The sequence below is a fragment of the Numida meleagris genome, chromosome 1 (assembly GCF_002078875.1).
Source record: "Numida meleagris isolate 19003 breed g44 Domestic line chromosome 1, NumMel1.0, whole genome shotgun sequence".
Lineage (NCBI taxonomy): Eukaryota > Metazoa > Chordata > Aves > Galliformes > Numididae > Numida > Numida meleagris.
In genome coordinates this window covers 50,401,960-50,426,390 of record NC_034409.1, presented here as the reverse complement: position 1 = coordinate 50,426,390, position 24,431 = coordinate 50,401,960, and the positions used below count along the sequence as shown (strand labels likewise).

The 24,431-nt window shown below is 45.9% G+C and overlaps 1 protein-coding gene across 12 annotated transcripts in view; it reads left to right on the top strand.

Moving 5' to 3' along the window:
- ZC3H7B (zinc finger CCCH-type containing 7B) overlaps nucleotides 759-24,431 on the top strand; it is a 44,989-nt gene continuing 21,316 nt past the window's right edge. Inside the window, exons 1-14 of one of the 12 annotated variants that reach the window (XM_021384306.1) lie at nucleotides 759-1,123; nucleotides 2,383-2,558; nucleotides 6,648-6,708; nucleotides 8,351-8,384; nucleotides 8,777-8,974; nucleotides 9,645-9,803; nucleotides 12,088-12,168; nucleotides 13,451-13,510; nucleotides 15,437-15,479; nucleotides 19,852-20,111; nucleotides 21,014-21,362; nucleotides 22,334-22,446; nucleotides 23,299-23,461; nucleotides 23,562-23,723. In XM_021384306.1, the coding sequence (XP_021239981.1) occupies nucleotides 6,656-6,708; nucleotides 8,351-8,384; nucleotides 8,777-8,974; nucleotides 9,645-9,803; nucleotides 12,088-12,168; nucleotides 13,451-13,510; nucleotides 15,437-15,479; nucleotides 19,852-20,111; nucleotides 21,014-21,362; nucleotides 22,334-22,446; nucleotides 23,299-23,461; nucleotides 23,562-23,723 (1,675 nt within the window). In that variant the 5' untranslated portion in view covers nucleotides 759-1,123; nucleotides 2,383-2,558; nucleotides 6,648-6,655. Of the gene's footprint in view, nucleotides 1,124-1,911; nucleotides 2,025-2,382; nucleotides 2,582-6,647; nucleotides 6,709-8,350; nucleotides 8,385-8,776; nucleotides 8,975-9,644; nucleotides 9,804-12,087; nucleotides 12,169-13,450; nucleotides 13,511-15,436; nucleotides 15,480-19,851; nucleotides 20,112-21,013; nucleotides 21,363-22,333; nucleotides 22,447-23,298; nucleotides 23,462-23,561; nucleotides 23,724-24,431 lie in introns of those variants that run through there. The other 11 variants (XM_021384314.1, XM_021384322.1, XM_021384298.1 and 8 more) reach the window with 11 other exon arrangements.

Genomic DNA, 24,431 nt, shown 5'->3' with positions numbered 1-24,431 from the left:
AAAATGTTCTGAATTCTAAGTAGTTTTAATACATTTTGGATGATACCTTCTACCTGCACCTGAGTATTATCCTGAGATGCTTTGTTGCAAATCACTAAGTGGCACTCTTTTGGGTCATGGTAAATAGAGGAGTGAGACACTGAGGAGTAAACACGTCCCTGATTACACGTGAAAAAAAGGGGATAATTTAAACTGGTGTCAGTCTGGAAATTATGACCTGATGGGAAACAGAAATCTTTGGGGAGTGGAGAACCCATCCTACCAGGGAGTCTAGGTTGGGAGCCAAGCATAATGCTCGTTTCAGAGGGATATTTGAAGTTAATGACATTGCAGCTGGCGGGTAGGGATTAAACCTTTATGTGAGGTGATCTGTGCATCTCCATGTTCACAACCATTTCCCATGATGCTATTATGTGGAGTGTTGTGGTGGTGCAGTTCATTTTCCAGAAACATTGAAGGGTTCGAGATGAGAACGAGCCAAGCATCTAATTCCAAAAAGATGCCTAAATTTTTATGTGCATATAGGTTATATATATTTTGTATAATATGCAACAGTATATAATGCAATAGTATTAATATTTTTTATATACACACAGTATTTTCATATCCACAGGAAGGTTCATGTTTGTAGATCTTATTTTCAGGGAAGCCCTCAGCAGTGTGGGAAGCAATAAGTGCATTCCAGACTGAATAAATCATTAACAGTGTTGTATTAAAATCAAGAACAGAGCTTCAAATACTTCAGTGCTTTATTATTATTATTTTAAGCCTAATTCGACTTAAAGAATCTTAAAACCATCCAAGAGGGAAAGCTGCATGCGTGTAGGCTGTGGTAAGCGGTAGCCTCTAGGGCCCAGAGGATATGCGGGAGGCATTTTCTCTGCTGGTGCGGCTGCGAGCGAGCAGAGCGAGAGACCTGGAAATGAAAGTAAAGAGCTCAGGAGGCACATGGAGGGAGCTGCAGGGGCAGCCGATCCACAAGCAGAATGCTCCCTTCTATAATTAAATAGCACTTACTGTTATTATTACTTATAGTAATAATACGTTAATAATACCTCTAGTAATATAATACCATTTATCGAGGAAAGTTATACGTAGCGTGAGGGGGAGAACCCAAGGAGAGGTGAGTCCTTTATGATTATTTTATTATTATTATTATTAAACCGAATGTCTATGCGTGTGTATTTATGTGTGTAGAAAGGGGTGGACTTGTGAAATGGGAAAATCTGGACATTGCTTCTTTAAAAAGTAAAGGTTTCTGATGCTGACTGCATAGATGGAACGTTGTGTAATTGCAAAAAAAAAAAAAAAAAAAGAAAGTGGGGGAAAATGATACTGGCGGCGTTCGGAAGCTAACCCCCTGCTTCTGCCAAAAAATGTGGGGCTTGCAAAAAAATAATTGTCAGAGATCCTAATCCCACCCCCCGGAAAAAATGTAGTGGTAGTCTGAAAGTGAATAGCGAGGGGAAAAGCCTCTGGGTTTGTATTAAGAACTTGGGGTTCATTGTGCTCGTGGCTCGTAGCTTTCAGGGCTGTGTTTGGGGCTGTATTTGGGCTGCAGCTTCCCCTCCTGTTTGGTATAAGCCCCGCAGAGCAGCGGAGGAGCTCAGCTGGAATAGCTTCCCAAATGCACCTTCCTTAGGGCTTGTAAAGTTTATCAAATGAGAAGGTTGAGCTTTTGTATTTGTTTATTTTTTTTATTTAATTCTTAATGTTTTAAGCAGCTTCCGGGTAGCACGGGAGGTTATGTTTTATTTTATTTTATTTTATTTTCCTTTTTCGTAGAGTCGCTCCCCCCCCCTTCCCCCGGACTCCTGGAGATGCGTGGTTTCTATTGAAGCGGAGCGGGGCGGGAGGGGGGGAGAAGGAAGAGTATGTTTGGGTTTCTTTTCCGTTTTCCGGGAAGCCTGGCTGTCTCCCCCGAGCAGCACCGGGGGTGGGGTGATGCCGGGGTGCGGGCACCCGGTGGAGCCCCGCACGGCTCGGAAGGCACCGCCAGCCAAGCGCAGCCCCGGCCGGCTGAGGTGGCGCTTCCGCCCGCGGTGGCCGCCACGCGAGGCCGGGGATCGGCGGCCTAGTGCTGCGGGTGGGGGAGGAGAGCGGAAGACCAGAAACTAGCCCTGATGTTTACATTTTAAAATGAGGGAGGGGAGGGTGATCTGGGAGGGCAGGAAGCCCTGAGCGAGTGGCCGAGAGCCTGGCAGGATAATCTTACTGCCCAAGCTGTGCTGCTGGACCCAGTGGGATAGGGCAGGAGGAAGGTAGTCTGCAGTAAACAGCGGGTGGGAGGCCAGAGGGAGCCAAAAGGGGGGTGGTGAGGGCCCGGGTGCTCTCTTGAGGCTTTGCCCTGGGGAAACATCTGATGGCTGCTTTTATTTTCAGCTGGGGCTAGTCTCACATTCACTGGAGCCGGTGCATGGACATGGCCATCATACCTGGCTGGCTGGGTAAAGTTCTGTGAGGAGCAGCTGAGGGAACTGGCATTGTTAAATCTGGAGAAGAGGAGGTTCAAGGGAGACCTCATCGCTCTCTACAACAAACTGAAAGGTTGTAGTGAGGTGAGATCAGCCTCTGCTCCCAGGTAACAGCAATAGGATGAGAGGGAATGGCCTCAAGTTGCACCAGGGGAGGTTCAAGTTGGATATTAGGAAGGATTTCTTTTCAGAAAGAGTGATACTCCACTGGAACAGGCTGTCCACGGAGGTGGTGGAATCACCATCCCTGGAGGTGTTCAAGAAACATGTGAATGTAGTATTTAGGGACACGGTTTAGTGGGCAATATTGGTGGTAGGTGGACAGTTGGACTAGATGATCTTAGAGGTCTTTTCCAGCCTCAGTGATTCTGTGTTTCTATCCTGAAAATTGTTGGTTGTGAGAAGTGTTCAGACTCAGGGAGAAGCCTCAGGGAACAAGCAGGAGCCCTTATTTGTGGTGGGCTGTACAGCTTGACCTGTTTTGCTTCACCACTGTGGTGGCCAAATTACACCCAAAGACTCCATGTTTGCAGGTTAGCAAATCCTGGAGCCACTTTAATGGAGGAGAGCACACAGCCTGGGGCTGAGCTCCTGCCTGCACTCTACAACCTGCCAGTTGTGTCTCTGTGTGCTCATTTCCAGCTGAAATGTTGCAGTCAAAGCCTAGAAGTCAGACAAGTATGAACTCATTGCTATCCCAGAAATATATTATTAAAAACTTTGTGCAAATTCAGTTTTGACAGGGTCCTTGATAAGGTAAATTAAGGTATTTCTCTTCATCTCTCATTCTCTCATTGAGTGAATCTACCTGGTTTGTGACTTAGTCACTCTGTTTTTACTGGGTTGTGCTTCCTTCTGAAAGCAAGAAAACTGTTGTGCCAATATGCAGTATTTTATTTCTGTCTGACAAACAGTTTGTAACTCATTGACAAACCATGAATAAAGTCCTCTCCTGGACTTTATGCTGGACCGGAGAGGATAAAGATCTTAACTGAAATGATAAGAGCTTTTTGGTGGGGTTATAAATATCCTGGATTCTAATTCTGGTGGTGATTTGAGCAGACAAGTCTGGACAGACAGATTTGGGGGGAAAAAAGACATTTAGGCACATTGCTTGATGAAATGTTTTGCACTGTGTTTCTAAAAATATTTACATGACTGAGAAAACAAAAGCTAAGCAGGCTCTGTGCTTGAAATTAATTATGCATCAACTGTGGTGTGGTGTACAGCAGAACCAAAGCGCTGCGCATGTTGGTGGCTGCCTGTACTCTGGGGTTACAGGCATAATGAGTGTGTGGTTTGGTCTAAGGTTAGAATGGGATGTGGTGAAGAGGCTGGAATGACTAAGAACAGACTGAGTTTGCCAGGGATGCAGGTGGGGGGCATGAAAGGGCAAGAGGAGTCTGCAGTGGCCGTGGAGCAGGCAGAACAGAAGAGAATACATGGAGGAAGGTGCTGCTGTGGAGTCAGATGAAATGGGAAAGACGGTTGTTCCTGAGAGATATAAAATAGGTTGTTAGGGCAGCAGCATGTGCTGTGCATTTTGAGGGTGTTGCCATGAGAAGATGAGTCTTATGTGTAAAGTTATGAGATAAATGCAAAGGCGTGAAGGAGTGCTAGCAGAGGAGGCTGGTTACCAACTTGTAAGGAAAGAGGAATGTGGGGCAGCACCAGGGTACAATGCTGTAGAGGGGCAGCTGGGCCTGTGGTCTGTGTCTAAAGAAGGCAATGAAGAGTCTTGTGTTGGGAAGCACTCACTGTGGAAGATGAGGCTCGAACTGCCGAGAGGAAACTGCGTGCAGGGAACATAAGTTTTTTTTTATCAGTGTTTTGTAGGAAGGATCAAATCTTTAGCAGAGTATTGTGGGACATAAAGATGGTCAAGCCATCTAAGTGAAGCAAAGATGGAATTGGGTATACTGGATGTGGTGGCTGTGGTGAGGAGATTAAAAACAGGAGGGGAACTCCAGGATGAAGGAGGAGTTGGGTAACTGTGGGAAGGAGATGTTTCAGAGCCTTTTCCTGTAGGTTTTTGGCCCCACTCCAGCTTTTGGTCAGCAATGTTTGAATGCCACTCTCTGTGGGCAAGTAGCAGCGACGAGTTCTGGTTGTAACACATGCCCATATCCTGTTATGGAAGATGTTTAGCAGTAGATCAGGATAGCCATCAGAACAGGTACTGATCTTCTCTTCCTCACTCCTTGCAGTAGTACTTTGAGAAAAGAGCTGAGCTCAGTAGCACACTTGAAGCATGCTGCGTGTATCAGAAGCTTTTTAAGGTGATGTATCAGTTGTGTGGATAAACACAATTGTGAAGATGTGCCACAGTGTTTTTGGAGTGCAGCCATTGAGTTTGTGATGAACAGCCAGCGTTCCACTGATCTCCCCACAGCCACCAATAATCTCCCTTTCCATCAGGTCTGTGGCCCACAACTTTCCTTCTGTTCCTTTTGTTCTCTCCAGCGTGGCTTGGATGAGGAGCAGCAAGAGCAAGGCTTCTCCGAGGAGGACAAGCTTGTCATTTTTCCCCGGCTTTCACTGCTGTCTGTGTGCACATAGCTCCTACTTCTTTTCTTCATCTGGTCTGTTCTCCCTTACTTCTGTCTTCTCAGAGTTTCATGAGAGGAGAAATACTGAATGAGGCGACTGTCTTATTTTCTACCATTCAAACCTGTCTGCTTGTAGCTTCTGTGTTCATATTAACCTCACAGTCTCCTTGTTAAATTTCTTTCTTCCTGATTGCTTATTATCCAGGTTATTTATAAACCATTTCAGGCCTTCTGGCGGTAGTGTGCTGAGGTCTACAAGCTCTTCTCAATTGCTTCTGTTAAAAACCTTTACAGAGACACTGATCATCACTCACCTTGTCTGCTGGCATTCTGGCATTCCCCTGCTTGCAGTGCTGCCCATCCCATTCCACATACAGCTGCCTAAAATCTTCTGCCTGCTGTTTGGACCAGATTGCTCTCATATCTAATGTCTGATGACTTAGAAACAACACAGTATCACTTTCAAGCCCTTCCTTCTGCTACCTTTTCTTCTTGGTCTTTATCTCATCCCTATCTTTTTTTGCCTAACTGTCCTTCCTGGTAAAGGGCAAGTATCAGCCATTCTGCATTTTGCGTAGTGCGGAACATAATCAATAAGGGCTTGCTTAGCTGCCAGGATTGATTTTCATGTACCTTAAAGGTTCTTTCATGCTGGTCTGGACTGGTTGTGCTGTAGGTACTGCAAGATACATTAGATTGGTAGAAACATCTGTAATATGAAAGGGAGCCAGGTGGTAATGCTCTCCAAGCTGTTGTAGCGTAGAGAAATGACTCTTGTTTTTGTCCTGATCTTTTCAGAGGTAATCCCAGGCTGTGAATGCATGTTGTCTTCAGTTTTGTCTCATCTCAGTGTTTTTGAGCTTGCTGTCTTTGTACATCTGTGTGCATGCCTATGGGAAAACTCTCCCCTGAGTCTTCCTGAGGCCACAGTTCAAAGCACTGCAGAATGGGGGGTCCCCTCTCCCTGGAGCATCCTGGAGCCCTGTTCCCGCTCCCAGGGAGCATTCCCAAGTCTCTGCTGTACTTGTTAACTGATTTGCAGCACAAAATATCCATTGTTGAGGTCCCTCACTGTCCTTTTATGTGTACCACAGCAAGAAATTCCACCTCCTTCCCAGTGCCTCTCTGTGATATGATTCCAGACAACCCCACATAAATTACTTGTTTGGTATGCAATGATGTTGTAAACCAGTTTAAGTCTGGCCCGGTGGTCAGAATTGCTTATCATGGGAGGGTCCATGTACAAATTCCTGAAATCGCTGCCAGTGCGGGGAAGCGTTTATTTTTCCCCCTTTCCTAGAAGGCAGTCATGATTGCAGTTGATTCCCATTGCTTTGTTTATTGGCAGTCTAAGCAGAGAGCTCAAATTGTAGCAGTTCCTCTTTGCCTGTGTATCCTGGCAGTGGCATGTGAGAAAAAGCAGATACCGGGTAGTGAGCTGCTTGCTGTCCTTTGTCTGCTGTGTGGTAAATCATGGGCTTCGGTGTTCTGGGCATTTGGACTGGTACATTTTGTTAGTAGTAAGTTGAAGCACGCGCAAAGTACTGTGCTGCTTAACTGCCAGCAAGACCTGTAATGACTCATTCCTTTTTTGTTGTTGTTGTTGTTCTTTATTCCTTTGCAGAGATTATAATGGAGAGACAGAAGAGAAAACAAGAAATAGAGAAAGGACTTCAATTCATTCAGTAAGTGGATAACCTCATTGTTTCCTGTGGCTTGGGAGCTGACCACCAATTTTTGTATCGAGGATTGCAAGAATCAAGTTCTTCCTACTCACCTTTCTTAGGAAGATAGTATTCCTGTTGTGTAGGTGGGGAAAGCAAAGGGTAAATGCCAGGTGCCTTGTACACTGCTGTTACCAGAAGGAGATGACCTGGACTCTTCTGCAGTTGCCAACCTGGTAGTTGCCTCCAGTCACTCTTCTGCAAATATTTTGTGGCCGCCTAGAGCTTGTGGTGATTTCCTGTGTGGTAGCTATGAGTTCAGGCACTTCCTTGTGAAGTGTAGTCGTGCTTTTCCCTCCAGTGGCTGAGTTAGCAAAAGCGTTAAGGTCCAAGCTGCATGGCGAGTAGGGAAGAAACAAGATTATAACCAGATTTATTTTGTTATGCTTTCTTAAGGTGTGCTTTGAGTTACTATGAAATCTGTGCATCCACAGTAGGAAAAAAAGCCAACTCTTCCAAGTTGTATACTGACATCCCATGGCACGGCCGTCGTATTTTTACCCCAGTTTGAAATTATGTGTAGCTGATAACCAGTCTCAGGCAGACAGCTGTGAGGCTTGTTTTGGTAACGTTTATAAAAATGCATAGGATTTCCATAAATGAAATAATTTAGAAATACAGGATGTTGTCTGTGCTTTTGGAATGTGTCTTGAACTCTGAACCAGGGAAAGTGTTATTCATTGACTTGTTTTGGGTAGTCCAATTTTATAAGCAGCATGAATGTTTCTTACAAAACCGTTACATTTCCTGTAGTTAATTTTAAGGTATAGTACTGATGACATTTTAAAAAGTTTATTCTCTGACCAGTAAGACCATATATATGGTGCTGTATTTCAAAGGTGATGAGGGGCATGAAGGTCTCCAAGGATTTCTTGAAAGCTTTGTGTTGTCTCCTTCAGGAGAAATAATATATGTGGGCCAAACAGGTGCTCTGATTTGAAGAACAGAACCTTTTGCCTGTGTCTCAGTGCTGTTGTGGGGCAGGTGTTGCCCACACAAGCACTGCCAGTTCTAGGGCACGGCCTGGCAGTCTTGGCCAAGGCAGCGAGAATTGAATGGCTTCTAGCACCTCCATTGTTTTCTCCTTTCATTGTGTTTGTGGTGTAGGCCTAAAGACATGTGGCTGAGGTAACAGAGAGGAAAGTGACTGTGTTTATCATTGTCTTTTCTGTGATTGCACAGAAGATTTGAGGAGGTCTTGAAGTGACCAATCTGTTGCCTCTCATCAGGGCTAGGTGCATTTATGCTCCCATTTTCCATGACAATCTCTCATGAGATTTTCTCAGAAATGTTTTTTTTATAGGTGGCTGTCTGAAGACACATGACAAAATATCACATACGCACAGAAAATAGCTGAGAATAAGATTCCTCTTGTCTCAAATACGTTTGGAACCTGACCATCTCTTGATATCACTGTGTCCATCACTGAGCATAATGTTCCCTAATTGTGTTCTCTTCACCCCAGCTGTCTTTTAAGTGATGAAACATTCAGTAAATCACTGAGATAATCAAAACAGGACCAAAAAGATGGTTTCTTCATCAGACAAAAGCAAGTGTTTATGTGGATGCCTGAATCATGAGCATTTTCTCTTCTTTTTTTCAGGTCTACATTACCCTTAAGCCAAGAAGATTATGAGGTAATTACAAGTTGTTTTTTTTTCTGAAGTTGGGAACCCTTAGGTTAACAAGATTTGTTCTGTAGCACAGCCATTAATTTACAAACAAGAAGAGAGAGCAAGAGTAGAGAATACGGATGATTCACAGTTTGTCTAAAATGTAAAGCTTTAAATATTCTGAGAAGGAAAACTTCCAATGGAAGGAGAAGATACCTCAGGGATCAAGAAGGGAGGAGATTTGACTGGATTATTCTCCTCTACCAAAATACTCATGCTTTAGGGGAGAGTGGGGATGTGGGATAACCTTGGTGGGCAGACAGGTTGCTGAAATATAGAAAGGACTGGGAAATTGGGAAACTACTTCTGTCTCTCTGTATCCATTTCAATCTGTTTGCTCTGTCCCTGCTGTCCAGGCCTTCTTGCAGAAGCTGGTGAGAAACTTGTTTGCAGAGGGCAATGATTTGTTTCGAGAGAAGGATTTCAAGCTTTCGCTGGTGCAGTATGTAGAAGGGCTGAACGTGGCAGATTATGCAGCCTCTGATGAGGTGACCATCCCAAAGGAACTCCTGTGCAAGCTGCATGTCAACCGAGCTGCCTGCTACTTTGCCATGGTGAGTGCCTTCCCAAGGCATCCCCAGGAGTCAGGGAGGAGGACAGATGAATTGCTTTGGGTGTCATGCAGTTGGAAAACATGTCAGGAGGGGAGTCAGCCCCCAGCAGTGAAGGAGATGGTGACACACAGAGAGCTTTGATATCTCCTCGCTATCACACTGTGTCTTGCAAAGCCACAGGAATGATGTAAAGGAGTAGGGGGCTGCTTTTGTTGGCCAGGCCTAAGGTACTGAGAAGGCAGTTCACGTCCACGTTGTTGAGGAGTTCATGCACTCTGGAAATTCAGTCGTAAAGAGCCAGTGCCTTTCCTGTACTGACTGAATATTGCTCTGGAAGTTTGCCTACCTCCCCATGCCTGTGAGGCACTGGAAGACAGTGGGAAGGCTTTGGGTCATGGAAGAGCATTCAGTACATGTATGGAAAATGATTCTGAAATGCTCAGGCTCTAAAAAGCTGGGAAGCAAGATAAGGTTGTTCAGGCAGCCTAAATTGTGCTGTTCATTAACTTTGAAGTTTTCTGTGTTTTGCCAGAATTAACAGAATGCAGTGAATGGATTTCCAACTGTCTTTTTCCATGCTTTTACATTTCTGCTGGGGGATACAACACTTGGATTCACACAGAGAAGGGCTTACCTGCTGTGCTGACTTTTGGTGGTTTCTTCCACGCAGGGGTTGTACGAGAAGGCACTGGAAGACAGTGAAAAGGCTTTAGGTCTTGACAAGGAGAACATCCGAGCGCTCTTCCGTAAAGCTCGCTCTTTGAATGAACTTGGAAGACACAAAGAAGCGTATGAGTGTAATAGCCGATGTCTGCTGTCCCTCCCCCATGTAAGTTTTTTTACATACAGCTTTTCTTGATTTCTGGGGCTCACCACCCTGCTCTTCCATCACTCAACATTTAGCGTGAAGCCTGAGGATAGCAGGAGAGGAAAGCTGGCTATACTTGGTGACATGCTTCTGTCCAGGAATTTTCCCTCAGCTCAGAGGGGATCTTTGAATGCTCGTATTTCTTCAGTCCAAGTCACCATCTGCAGACAGTACCAGCCAGAGACACTGGCTAGTGGCAGCAGGTTTGCTGCCCTATTCACAAAGAGTAAAAAGTTGCCCTAACAGAATGTGAACTAAGGCCACGAAGCTGTTTTAATTAGCCCTTTTTATATGCCTAATGAGAGTGACTTGTGAGCATGGCACGAATGCAGACTGGAGCCCTGTAAGGAAACATACTTGTTTTTCCTGTTTTAGATAAGAATGTCTGATGTTTTAGTTAATAATTGCTAAGGCAAGCTGATAAAATGTTTTTATTTCTTGAGGGATATGTGGAGGGGTCCTTGATTAGTTATGTTCACAGATGTGTAAACTTTTTGCCTTCAGAGGGGACTGTCTGCATGTACTAGACCCTAGGTATTTTCCTTGCAGTGCTTTTATTGAGCTTCCTTTTAGGCTAGATATTGAACAAGTAAGCAGACTGTGATTACATCCCAGTGAGTACCGGTCATCTTTGCTAAATTTAATTCTGATCCATCAAAGTAATCCTGTTAGAAGAAAAAGGCAACTACTTCAGCAGAAGTTATTTTTTTCCTGTTAGAATTACAGAAACAATCTTGTAAAGCCAAGTCTTGTTAGCAGTTAAGTTGCCTCTTTTGTATTCACCGTTTCCTTGACTTGGCGGAAGAAGGTGACCAAAACATGTTGAAGGTATCGTGTTAGGGGAGTTTTAAAGAACTATTTCTTGAATCCTTTCATAAATAAAACCGTCTAATACATCTGTTTGTGTAAAACTGTATGTGGCTGAATCTCACAGTGTAGTTGAGCCACTTTAATATGTGGTTGAAGCATTAATGGCCATGGTGGTCTACGGACATTTTATCTAACTTTTCTGGGTCAGGATAGCTCAACCTTACAAATTCTTTATCAAGACACCTGCATTCCTGGCTCTGAACAGTTCAGTCTTGTAAGTTAAAGTATGCCATTGCCTTATTATCTGATTAACAGAAATCGTAAGCCTTTTCCACATCAAAGGCAAATCAGACTATCCATCGTCTCAGTTCTGTTTCAGTTACACCAGTTGCTGGGCCTCTGGAGCAATGAGGTGCTTCCAGCTTGTGTTGCTGTAACAGCTGAGAAGCAGATCATATATTAAAACTTACAGTGATGAAGGAGTGCCACTCAGTTGACTCACTGTCTAGCAGAGTTAACTTAACTGGGTGCAGACATTCAGTGCTGATAGTTTGCAGAGATTCCCCACATGGTGAGGCTGATGCTTCTCTGTGGTCTGCTTTTGGGATGGCACAAAGGGGAGGTTTTTTAGGATGCTGGAGAAGAGCATTTTGTGAGCCCTTGTTGAGCATCTCCTTGTTTAGGTGGGAGGCAGTAAGCAGCTGAGTGTGGCATTTGGCTGAGGAAAAGGGAGTCTAAAGAAAAATCTTGAGAATGGCAAAGAGTGAGTAAGCTCCCAGTCCCAAACCTCAGGCCTGCAAATTGGATTTTTTCTTCACTGACTTCAGAGAAGAGAGTGACCAAACCAGTGTTGAGGATGTGGGGGAAGAAATTCAGCCAAAAGGTGGCATTTCAAATTGAGGGGAAAAGTTACTGATGCAATGGGGTGGAAGAACCAGAGGCTAGTGAGGGGCTGAAAGGGAAAAAATAGACCTGTAGGGAGAAATAAATTGTAAAGACCAGAGTTACATGGTAAGTAGAGAGAAGAGAGCAAGCTTCAGGGTTGTAGGTGAGGGAGATATCGTAGCACTAAGAAGGGATATTGCAATAGATTGGGCAGGTATGATGTTTTTCTTTGAAGAAACTGCTGAAATATGCTAGTATTTTTGCCAACAGGGAGAGAAAGGAAAGCACAAGGAAGGAGTTGCTGATGATAAGTAAGTGAAGAGGTTTGTGGCAGGTTAGTCCAGGCAGAACTGGAGGGGATGGAGCAACCTCAGTATCTCAGCAGGAATGACAGGAGCATTCTGGTCTGCATGGCCTCAGTAGGGTTGTTCTGCTGCTATCTACAAGAGAGGCTTCTTGGCACAGCCGTGCAGACAGCTGCATTCCTGTTTGTTTTGTCTGCCACGAAGACACAAAGCTGAAAGTGTCCTTCCAATGCTTTTGTCCCCAGGATGAGAGCGTCACGCAGCTGGGACAGGAGCTTGCCCAGAAGCTGGGACTGAGGGTTCGGAAAGCATATAAAAGGCCTCAGGTATGACTTTTTAATTTTTTTAAATTTTTTTTCCTGGAGACTGTCTTTGGTTCTTTCAGATTTACTTCTGCAAAAGTGGTAGGTGCTGCTTTGCAGCTGTGGACACAGGTGTACTACCCTGCAATCCCTGCTGTGGGCCATGGGCTCCCCTCCTTGCCCTGACCCTCTGACTCACCTTTGCCTTGGTCAGTTTCTGAGCCCGCTGCTGCCCTGGGTCTAGCGGATGTTCTAGGATGTTCCTTGTGTCTCCAGCAAAGTTGGGCAGGTGCTGCAGGAAAAGTCTCTGATGTAGTAGGAGCCTGCACTTCCATGAAGATAGGGACACGTGGCCTGAGCCCAAAAGAGGTTTGGGGCTTCACAGTCCTTTCCCTGTACCAGGAATGTGGCAGATACACATACGGTCAGATGCTAGGAAAGAAGGCAGCAAAAATCGAGCTGTTGGTCCAGTTAGTGGACCCCAGTGGCTGGATCTGTTACCTGGCTTTGAAAGAAAGTGCCATAGTACAGTGTACTCTGTTGGTATCAAAATGTATGCTCTGGGATGGAGCTAGAGGGCGTTAGGCCACTGCTGGCCCTCTTAGATAAATCTGCTTTGGTCATGTGAAATCATGGGGTGCGTTTTCAGGAGAAAGCAGCACTAGCTTGTGTTCACTGAATGTCCATGGGATGACTGTCAGCGTGCTTCCCTCAGCCCCCTGCACAGCGGTGTGTTGGACACCTCCAGGGAACCCTTAAAGCGTTTGGTGATGTGGTTCCTGGGCATCCAGTCTGCAGAGAGCTTTTGGGAAAAGCGTAGCTCTGATGTCGTATTCCACTCAATGACAAACCTCATGTGATTGACCCACCCCAAACCCTTCAATGCTGCAGCAACTTTCAGCACTCTGAAATGATTCTTTCTCAAAGAAAAGGAAGTTTTACTTGGAAAATACTTTTTGTAGCTGCTCATTGTGTTAATTGACCCTGCCACATTTTTGCTGTTTTCACGTTACTGAACTCTGATGGGCTTACACCACTCTGATTTGTTGCAAAAACAGAAACAAAAAAGGACAAAATGCTTTTTTATTACTTGACATGTAGGGATTGGTATTTTGATAACACCTTGCTATCTTTTGTGCTGACTCACAGCTTTCATTCCAGTGCTGTAATGCCTTCCCAAAGCAGTTATGTTGTAATGAAAAGGCAAGACAGTGCCTGAAAGAAAAACCGTATCGTGCCCCAGCTTTACCCAGTTTATAAGCGTTTGTGGGCTGTCTCTGTTCTAAGTCATGTCTCTTCCTTGCAGCAGGAATTGGAAACATTCTCTCTACTCAGTAACGGCACGTCCGTCAATTCGTCAAATCAGGTACAGCTGGCATCTAGTTATTACTGTGGATGGATTGCTACTGGAATGCTTCTGAGCTTTATTTACGTACACATCGATAGCTGTCTTTTAGAATGTAAAAGTACTAATTAGTGTATTCCCCTTTGTCATGATTTAACACCACTGGCAGCTAAGCACCCACAGCTGTTCTCTCGCTCCTTCCAGCTGTAGGATATAGGAGAGAACTGGGAAAAGGGTAGAACTCATGGATTGAGACAGACAATGTAATAGGACAGAAAAGGAAGGGAAAATAATAATAGTGATAAATAATGTACAAAGCAAGTGATGCACGATGCAATTGCTCACCACTGAGTGATGCTCAACCCGTCCCCAAGCATCTGCAGCCCAAGTCACCACCTCCCAGTTTCACTGGTTAGCATAATACCACATGGCATGGGATATCCCTTTGGCCAGTTTGTGTCCTGTCCTGGTTCTGTCCTATGCCAGCTTCTTCTTACTGGTGGGGCAGTACAAGAAGCTTAAAAGTCTTTGGTTAGTGCAAGCACTGCTTGGCAACCAGTGAAACGTCGGTGTGTTATCAATATTATTCTCATCCTAAATCCAAAATGCAACACTATAGCAGCTACTAAGAAGAAAGTTAATACTGTCCCGGCCAAAACCAGGACAACCTTTTAAGGAATATTGTTAAGGAAATTTATTTCTTTGAAAATATTTCTAGTGAAAGCATTTTTACTGTCAACAGATCAGTGGCGACAGTTACTTTTCTTAGCTATTGAGAACGGTTGTCTTCTTTTGTATTTTAAATAAGTTTCAGTTTTCAGCTTTTTACATAGTTAGGACAACCCTAAGTAAAAATCAGGAAATGCAGCTGCTGGGGAAAGATACGAGATCAAATCAAGCAGTATGGTTTTGTTGTCCAGAACTGAGCAAGGTACATACACGGTTTGTGTATTCTTTGTCTTGTCCTTTGACCTGGGAGATCCTTGGGCAGGGCTCTGTGTGAATACTGAACCGAAATATAAGAAATTCATGAATTCCTTGTTCCATCACTGGCTAAAAAAAGCATTGATGTTTTTACAGGCTCTTTGGTACTTCACACTACTCCTTAAAGCAAGCAAACAATAAAACCATAAAAATTGACATTTTGTTTGACAAGGTGGGATAGTAAAGAACCAGTTTACCTGCCAGTGCTCAGAGACTTGCCTTCACATCTTTCTAGGAGAGCAAGTCTGTTTTCTTGTAAAGTTGTGCCTAGTTTTTCATTTGTAAATCTTCAGGAAACTGAAATATTGCAAAGACCAGAAGTTGTGCAAACTATTGCAGTAGATGCAGTATTTAGAAGGCAATGCTTTACTTGTATCTTTCTAAGTTTAAACTGAAAGCGCGCGTACTTGCATCTGTTTATGTTTCTGTAAAATATGGGCTTATTTTATTCCTTGCCTGGAGCTCCATGTCAGCAGTTGTCTTGGTGGAAACCTTTTCCTGTTTTGAGTTTGCTGTAGAAGTTTGTGGTTATTAGATTGCAAAGTATGTGAACTAAGAAAAGGAACATTGTGTCAGACCAGGCTAATCAGATCGCACACTGCACAGGGCTGACTGACTGGTTTGTCCTGGGACTTGGGACACAGTATTCCTTCTCACCCACACAGGAAAAAACCCAATTCTATACACAGATTTGCTCTCGTGGTTGGGCATTATGCAGAGTTGGTATTACTTTGCAGCATCAAGGCTTGTCCACTGCTGGAGGTGAAAGTGCATAGGCTTTGAATGAATGGACTCTTAAAGTTCGGTGGTTTTACTGTTCTTGCTCTGAAGGAGGCAATAAAGGGAAAGAAAGGGCCTGATGTGTTTAGGAGTAGTAAAGGGTCTCATCTGTGAAGTGAGAATATCTTTTCAAAGATTAATTTCTGGTGATAATTCCTCTCTTCTTTCCTTTGCCCTCTGCAGACCACTTCCAATGGTTTGGGGTCGATTGATGACATCGAAACAGGTAAAGACATTTCTCTTCTCTGATTTTTGTGATGTCAGTATGGTACCTGACCAGGCAGGCAGGCCTGAGAGGTTTGTGGTTTGCATTTGCATCTGTCTGAGTGCTCCTGACTTTGATAGCTAGGAGGAGGAAAAGATGATGGGAAGCAGGAGCATAAGGGGCTGTTACCTTAGCTGGTTTCCCCTCGTGTCTTCCAGATTTGCAGTCAGTTATTGAGGCACTGTCTGAGAGGAAAAAACAGGCTGAGCAGTTATTTACCTATACTGGTTTTTACCTAACCGGTATTTACCTAACCAGTTTTTTTTTTTATACCTATTTACCTCCTCCAGAAAAGCTTGCTGTCCAGGCCCAGTGAGGGACATCTCCAGGAATTAGAAGGGTCTGCAGATGTACAGAGCTTCCTCCAGTTCTGCTTTCTTAACGTTGAGCTTGGCGCAGCTTCTGAGATTCTTCTGTTATTCCCAGACAAAACAGTCTAGATAAAGTGAAGTTAAGGCTGTAGGCAGCTGTCTGTGCTCTGAGAACGTGCGGTCCTCCAGGTCGCTGAGATGGAGGAGTTCAAAATAAGGGGGTTGGGAAGGACCCAGGGGGAGCCTTGTGCTGCATTAGGCACAGAGGAGGAGCAGAGCAAGGGCCACGGGGTTGCTTTTCTCATGCCGGGAATCAAGTGACCTTAACTCTGCCCCTGTAGGAAGGCTGGCTGCGTGCTTTGCCCTTTGTTGTGTGCTGGAGCATTTTAATTGTGCCTCTGAGCGTGTCAGTCTCTGTTCTTTTGAAAGGTAGCTGCAGTGCTAAGTGTGCAGGCTTAGCACTGCAGATAGCTATCACTCTTTTTATAGAAAGACACTAATTTCATAATCAGGGTGCTCTGGTGTCTATTTTGGAAAATAACACATGTTAGCTCCCTGTTTCTGCAAGTTTTTATACTGCGAGCTTTTATCTTTTCCCTCCGGCTGGAAAATGGTAACAGAGGAGCAAAGTACCGTGGGGAATGTAGTAGTCCTTCTCTTCCGAGAACCAGGTACATTCACTACATGATGTTATGATGTGGAGTACCAGTAACCGAAAATCATAAAACCATGACACTGTTGAGTGCTGGTTCAGTAACAGAATGCTGCATGCGGGCACAAGACCCACTTGCACAGAACAAGGAGAGTTTTTCAGTTATTTGCTGTGCTAAGATGAGCTGGGCTCTCACTGCAGAATGAAGAGCAACTGCATCCAGGAGGCTCTTTGTCTCGTCAGGGCTTGGTGCAGGAGCAGCATGCCAGCTTCGCTGCAGCTCAGGCAGAGAGAACATTTTCTGCTAGATCTTTTCAAAACCACTGAAATGATGTGTTCCCCGCTGCCCTGAGATTGGCGTGCCATTAGGAGAGCTGTGGGTGCCAGGTGCCTTGAGTGAAACCCTTAACAAGGCTGTAGGGGGCTTTTGTTTATGATATTTTGGGGTGTTTTTTGTTGTTCCGTTTTTGGCTTTTTTGTGGTTTTTTTTTTTTTTTTTTTTTTTTTTTTGAGATGCAAACTCCTGTCGTTCCTTCCTCCATGAAGTCAGCTGATTAACTCAGCCCTGCCCTACACATCATGGCTCAGATATGGCTCAGTATGGCCTTTGGCGAGTAGACGCATGGGGGGAGCAACTGCTTTTTGGGATGCAGTGTGAGAAATTGGGCTTTTAAAAGCACTCTGTTCATTTCTGTCTGACAGGCAGGTGTGGCCAGGGAAGCTCCCGAGTGGGGAACGTGGTCTGCTAGTTTTGGTAGGAGCTCAGGAGAAGGAATGGGCAAGACCCTCAATGAACTCACAGTAATACATGCATGCGGCTTAGTGGTGTTGGAGCAGTGGCACAGGGGGGCAGGGATGTACTTGTGATCCGTTCATCAAGGAAGGCTTGTGGTTTTTGTTTTTTGAAGTTGGAGCAAACGTTAAAGTGAGCACAGGTAGTGCATGAGCTTTCTAGACGGACAGTAGACGTGGGCGTGGTGGTTAGTGAGGAAACTCAGTGTATGAGAGGAGACGTAGGGGAGGAGATCAGATGGACTGGAATGGGAGCAAGCAGCCGGAAGGAGGAGAGGGTTTGGGTAGTCACAGAGAGGGGAGCAGACATTTTTTCTGCTTGCAGGCAGTGGGGTCTCTTGGTTCCTTGCTCTTCTTCCCACTAACCTGTACCAAGCTGTGAGACATCCCTTATCTTTCTTTGCCTTTTCATCGTACATTCAGTTTTTCAGGGTTTGGGGCCTCTAAGGTCGTATGAGGGCATTTCTCTCTGCTTCCCAGTCTGACTGGGAACGAGAGAGTCTCATTCATTCCTTGGAGAAGGTCTGAACTTCTAGATCCCTTGAGTCTGTATCATTGTGAACCCTTTTATTCCCCTCTGCACGTGTCCCTGGCCCCTCCGGCATGTCCTGAACTTCTCGTTGGCCTTCAGAGGGATCTTGACAGTACTCCAGATTAAAACATCTGAAAAATGGGAAGGGACAAGCCGTCCCTTTGTGCTGAGGGAAATCTGGCTGCACTACCAGCGATGAGGCCAGCACCAAAGGGAAGCTGAATGGCTGGCTCCCGAGAGTGGCTGGAGGGTCCGCACCAAAGGGTGTTCAGCTGAGAGAATTCATCGCAGAGGAAGCATGGGGTTGGAGCCAGGCCTGATCTGAGAAACAGCTCTTCCTGTGTAACCAAGGGCATTTACAGCCTTCCTTTGAGCCACTCCACTGCCTGTGGTGGCTGAGTCCAGCTGCAATGCTGAAAAAGTGTGTTGGAGCCCATCAAGTACATGCGCTCTCCTTTAATTGCATGAATGAGTTTGTGGAGAGGAACCAGTATCTTGCTGTTTCCCCCCTGCCATTTCTTTGTCATTGCTTGGCCTCTAGTGCTTTGTACAGCAACCTAGGCTGCTGTCCTCCTGCTCACAACTCCAGGAGGAAAGGTTGCAGGGGGCAGTGTTGCCTTGGAAGTAAGGGGGCCCATGTGCCCGTGTCAGCTCTGCTGCGGAGTTGTTCAGGATTTGAGGTTTTGCAGGAATTGCTGGTTTGCTGAGCTTGCTCTAAGAAGGACATTGACACAGTCCTCAGACACTGAGTATGCAGTGTAGAGGATGGCACTGTGGCTCATTCGGTGCCCGTGAGAAAGGGGCGACAGCAGTCTTGCAAAGGCTGCCTACACAAAGCTTGTGCAGACAAGATTCAGTATCTCTTCTTGGATCAAGATTTGCATCTCAGAAGCTTGTCTAGTTTCTTTCCATTCTTCTCAATCCTTGAAAGCTGTTGTCACTACCTCCAAACTTTCCCTTGCTTATAGCTTTAGACCACCATAGGCACAGTGCAGCCACTGCTGTATGGATGGAGGTGGCAGCACCTTTTTCTGATTTCTTTTCTTTCATTCCAGGACATCTGCACAGGGGCAGAATTAAGGTAGTTTGGGTGCTTGGTTTGAGAACTGCAAATGTAATACTTCATTTCCTGATTTTCTAACATTTGAACTTCTTTTTAACCTTTAATTTTTTTTTTTCTGGAGAATAAAATGCTCTTCTGTAAAGAATATGTGCTTATAACCTTAACTTCACTTAACAGAGGTTTATTTTGCATGATGGGAACATCTTACCTTTTCAGTAGTATACCAGAGCAGTAAGGAAACCTTCGGAAAAATCCCTGCCTCTCTCCTGCCCCGACCCTTATCACACAAGTTTCTAAGGGGATGTTTGGTGCTGAGGTGTTGGGAGGAGCGTGGGGAGCATCCTCCCACCTGCAGACATCAGGAAGCACACAAGAGCAGGGGATTTTCCTGGGTAAAGACAGCTGAGTGAGGCTGATGGGACTTCAAGGGACACATTTTTAGCACAGCCTGGTGTGTGCTTCTGATCTCTGGCTCACCCCAGCAAGACCCTGTAGTTTTATCTTTTGCCATCCAGGATGCCTGAGGGTTTAGAGAGTGTGTGCGAATAAGCAAGCCTTCAGCTGGGATGTTAGAGCTCCAAGGAGCAGAGAAGGCAGTGGTCTCTGCCAAGTGCCTTATTGAGGAACACTAAAGAAAACACCAGGTGATGGGTTCTATAGAAATTGGATTATGTGCCCTTGGCCCTCTGTCCTGGACACAGCAAATTCAGTAGCTGGTCAGCCACAGGCTTTGTGGTTTTCTGGTTACTGCTTGACACATCCTGACAGTCAGTGTGTGCACTGGCCTTTAGAGCGTATTTCAGCTATCAGTGAGCCATCGGAGACTGAGAGCAAATATCAAAGAGCAAGAGCAGACCAGAGCCCCTCCTCTCTGGAAACAGGACATACTTGGTGTTTGTGATTTGACGTATTGGTTTTGCCAGGCTTTGCTCTGCTTGCATCCTCCTGGGTGACTGACTGTCTCTGTTTCTTCTCCATCGCAGACTGCTCTATGGACCTGCAGTGCCTGCCGGCTCCTGTGGCCACCTCCATCCCTGCGAGCGAGGGGCTGTCCCCTTTGCACTCAGATTCAGATGCAAAGGGCCTGCCTAGCTCGCTCCCTGCTGCCAGCCTGCTCCCATCTCCAGAGTGCGTGTCTCTGCCAGTGCCTGACAGTGTGGAGGACTTCACAGATGGGGACGTAATTGGGGAAGAACTGGACTCCCTCCTGGACTCCCTTGCTGAGGGGTCACCGTACCCTCTAGTAAGAGTGGACACTGCATGGTTCCCTTGCTGCTTGATCCAAATAGGTCTTTAGAGCTTACAGATATGTGTATTGCCTCTCTTTCTGTCACTCCTTCCTCCTAGCCCTTTCTCTAGCAAAACTCATTCATTCTTTCCCTTATTTCTGCAACTGGCTTGTGAGTATCTAAAGAGGCCGTCTCTAAGCCTGCTTTGCTGTGTGCAACTTCATGAAGCTGGCCCTCAGAGCTAACCAAGATGGCCTTCCCCAGCCATCACTTTCTCCCTGGCCTCTGGTGTCCATGGATTTGAAGCAGGCCTGAGAGTAGAAATGAGTGAGCTGAAGCAGGTGCAGTGGATATATTTTACTCAGTGGACATGCTCTAGTCTGTGTTGTGCAGACTGCATTCAGCCTGAGCTCTTTGCACAGGTCTAAGTGTTGCAGAAACAATCTCTACTGGTGCTTGTGTTGGATTTTAGTTGCCAGTACTGCAGATGTTATGTGAGTCAGCTTTGATCTGGAAGCAATATAACCACATTCAGGCAGGAAGGAACTTGAGGCGAAAAGCTCTGCTGAGAGGTGCCAAGAATAATGGTCATTACCCCAACCTTGGTGCTGTGTGTACTCAGCTGCACTATGTCTCGACTTGAACTGGTGCAGGTGCCCAGTGAAGGGCTCTGCCTTGTGGGCTGATGAGCTCTCGTGCTCCAGCACCTCCTCAGGGACCTCAGCCCAGACTGTGTGGTGCAGACAGGTGGGAAGGTCCGTGGGAGGTCTGCAGGCGGATGTTGCTGCTGGGTGTCCTTCTGCTTCAGATAATGGAGGACATGCTTGAGTGGGAGTCTGCTGGCTCCTTCTGTGTTCAGTCACTCCCTTCTTGTTTCTGATACGCTGCTTATTCTCTCCCTTCCCAATCTTAAAAGTCTCTGGTCCAGGGCACCATTCCCACCAACCTGCCAACGGAGATGCCCCAGCTGATCCCCGTGTTTCCAGGGGGAACTCCACTGCTGCCCCCGGTCGTGACAGCTAGCATCCCTGTCTCCACCCCGCTGCCACCTGCCTCCTTTGGCCTGGTGATGGATCCCACCAAACAGCTCTCCTCCTCCTCTGTTTTGGATGCCTTCGAGCCCCCGCCGGGGGGAAGTGGCGGCTCCATTTTAGATTCCCTGGATTCCCTGGACCTGCTCCCCTACACAGATTCACGTCTCGATGCCCTGGACTCCTTTGGAACAAGCAGAGGGTCGCTGGATGCCTTGGATTCCTTTGCCATTGGTAAGTGTGAAGCTTACAGTGTTTTGTGCTTCTTTACCCATGAAAGCATGCCAAGACTGTTTCCTTCAGTGCTGAGGTCTGTCCTGTAGCTGTCCTTGCCAGTGCTTCAGAACAGGAATATGAAAGTTAGAGAGGGGAGGGAATTGTTTTGAGCAGAGCAGCTGGGTATGTCTAGCTCAGGAGTCATAAGGAGGGCTGTAGGTGTGTAATCCCAGATAACTAGTATGTGTGTGCTATGAAATCTTGGAGGAGAAAGGAACACAAGATGTGTAATGAGGAGGAGCGAGGTCTAATTGTGGCTTGGTATCCAGGATACCTCCCTTGGCACAATTTACTCAACTATAAAGTGTTTCCTCCACCTTCTGTAGTGACTGTTGGACATCTGGGACCAAATGAGCAAAATCCTGGACTGTTTTAAATGAGATAGGACCTTTTTGCACTGGACTAGATGGTGATTCCTTGCCATCTCTGGCTTCAGGACAGTAAGCATCCTGTTGCACTGAGTACTTCATTCTCATGTCACAAGGAGCCAAATTGTGGAGGTCAGTGAGCAAAAAGCAAGTTTCCACCTGCTCCATGAGGGATGGCAGGCTTCTTCTTGGCTAGGTTGTCTGCTGTATTTCAGTACATTGGCACCAAAAATATTTTCAGAAGAACAGAGATTGGCCAGTCAGCATTTCAGCACTCCAGTTTACCTCAGGATTGGACTGCCTCAGAGCCTGCCACTTTAGGAATGTCAGAGCTCAGTGGCACAGAGTTGAGTTTAGTATGGTTCTGGGGACAAGAAGGCCTTTCCTGGAGTTTTTCCAAGAATTACATGGAGGATTTGGGTATAAAATACTAAAATGTTATTAAATAAAGAAAGCAGATTTATTTTGCAGGCATTTGTTTGTCTTTCTGTGAGCAGAACTACCTCTGAAAGTGAAATGATTGTTTTCTGTTTTGTATTTTTTCTTCCTTCTCTGGCCCAGAAGAAACCAGCCCTCAGGAACTGCAACACCCACCTGGCAGCCAAAAACCATCCCCCGTGGTGAGTGAGCCGCTCCCCCATGCTGATGTCCCAAGGTGCTCTGGAGCCAAGGTAGTAGTGACTTGGGTGAAGTAGGTAATTTGGGCCCCTCTTTTTAACCTGCCCCAGTGAGCATTTCCTTCCACCTTGTGACGAGGCAGGTAAAGATTTTCCCGGAGTCAAGAGGAAGACATTTGTTCCACCTTCGTTTTTCTCTGCAATTCTGCATATTGCCAAAGTAAACATGGTGTGACCTAGGTTGCAGAATCAATGTGGTATCAAGGAGGCCAGTGTGCTAATATGTCTGGGAGCCTCTTAACACTGAACTGTGGATCAGAGTAAACCCAGCTTTCTTAAGACTAGTGAAGTTCTTTACTCCTCTTTTGCCGCTGTCAGTCAGCTTTTCCAGGCTGTTCTGTTCCTGTCCCATGTCTCCAGACCTGGGGGAAAAGGATGTTGATGGTTAGCAAGTTCGGAACACTAATTGTTCTTCTTAGATATCTGTTCACCTATCCCTGTTACATTACTGTAGAGCAAAATCTTCGTCCTCAGATTAATCCCTGAAGACTCACTGATAAGTGGTTCCTTTTGTTTTCCAAGAAGCAGTGGGGTTGATTTGAGAGTTGGTTGTAATGGATGGAATGAGAATGAGTGAGTGGACATTTTGTTCTGTGTCTCATGATAGAAAACTGGTGTCCCTTACCAAGAGAGAAAGAGAACTGTCCTTGAGGTGATCATACTGTGCTTTGTTATTTTTGAAAAAGTTGCATGCAGCTTTTCAGGAAATGTCATTTCAGAATTGAATGTTTTGATGAGGAAGAAAATGAGGAAGTTTTTTGAGAGACTGGAGTGAGGTGTGAGGCTGGAGAGTTTTCTCAGCCATATGACTGCAGAGCTTAGAAGAGAAGTGTGTGTATTTTTGCGCAGGTCAGCCTTGGTGGGGTGAGTCACCCAGCTGTGCCCAAAGTCACCGAGCACCTGCTGTCCCAGCCAGAGCCAGTAATACCCAACACAGCCTTGCTGGTGAAGAACCCTCTGGCATCCACCCATGTCTTCAAACAAGCCTGTCACATCTGCTACCCCAAAACAGGTGATGTGTTTGCTCTGCCACCCAGAGCACTGGCCACGACAAAGCTTTGCCTTTCTCCTGGCTGATGGGGAGAGGCTGATGGAGTTCTTCTCTGCTATAGGGCCCAAGGCTGGTGATTACACCTATCGAGAAGGCTTGGAGCACAAATGCAAGCGAGACATCCTGTTGGGCAGGCTGAAGAACTCAGAAGACAAGACTTGGAAGAGGATCCGTCCTCGCCCAACCAAAACCAACTTTGTAGGATCATATTACCTGTGCAAAGGTGATCTGGGGGGGATAGAGATGTTGGTGGCTGGGAAGGGGTTGTACGGTGTGGGCCAGGGGGTCTGGAAGGGGACTTCCTATTGGTCTTGTCTGCTGTCCCTGGGTTCTTCCTGTCCCATCAGTAGCCCACGGACTGTAAGGCCCAGTACAGTCAAAGGAGATGAACTCCCATGCTGTGGAGAATGGGCAGCGTAAAAAGTGGTGGAGCATGAGTTGCGAAGGCACAGTGTGGTGCTGTGCATAGCCAAGGACTTGGAGCTGCTCTGTTAATGCAGGCTTTGCTGAGAACCTGGCTAGCAGCCATATAGGGGGTCAATGGTTTGGCCTAGGGAAAAGCTTCTTTGCTCCAACTCATCCCTTGGGTCACGTTTAATGTAACTGGTCTGGTCCCTGAGGCAGCGTCATTGGAAAGCACCAAGGTGGGGAGAGAGCTCCAAGATAGTGGACCTCCTTATTTCTTGGAGCTCCTTAGTTCTGGGCTGCTAGAATCTGGATTGGCTTTAAAAAGGGTTGGTTAAATTGCAGTCTGTCATTGACCAAGCATAGCATTAAAGCAGGTCTCCAGTTTCCACAACAGATTGTACATCTTCTTGAGATTGTCACCACTTAGAGGTGTGCATTAACTTTACTGAATGGCTTGGTGTAAGCAAACTTGGAGGGGAGATGTCTTTTTCTTTAACTCTGTGTTTTCTTGCTTTCAGCTCCT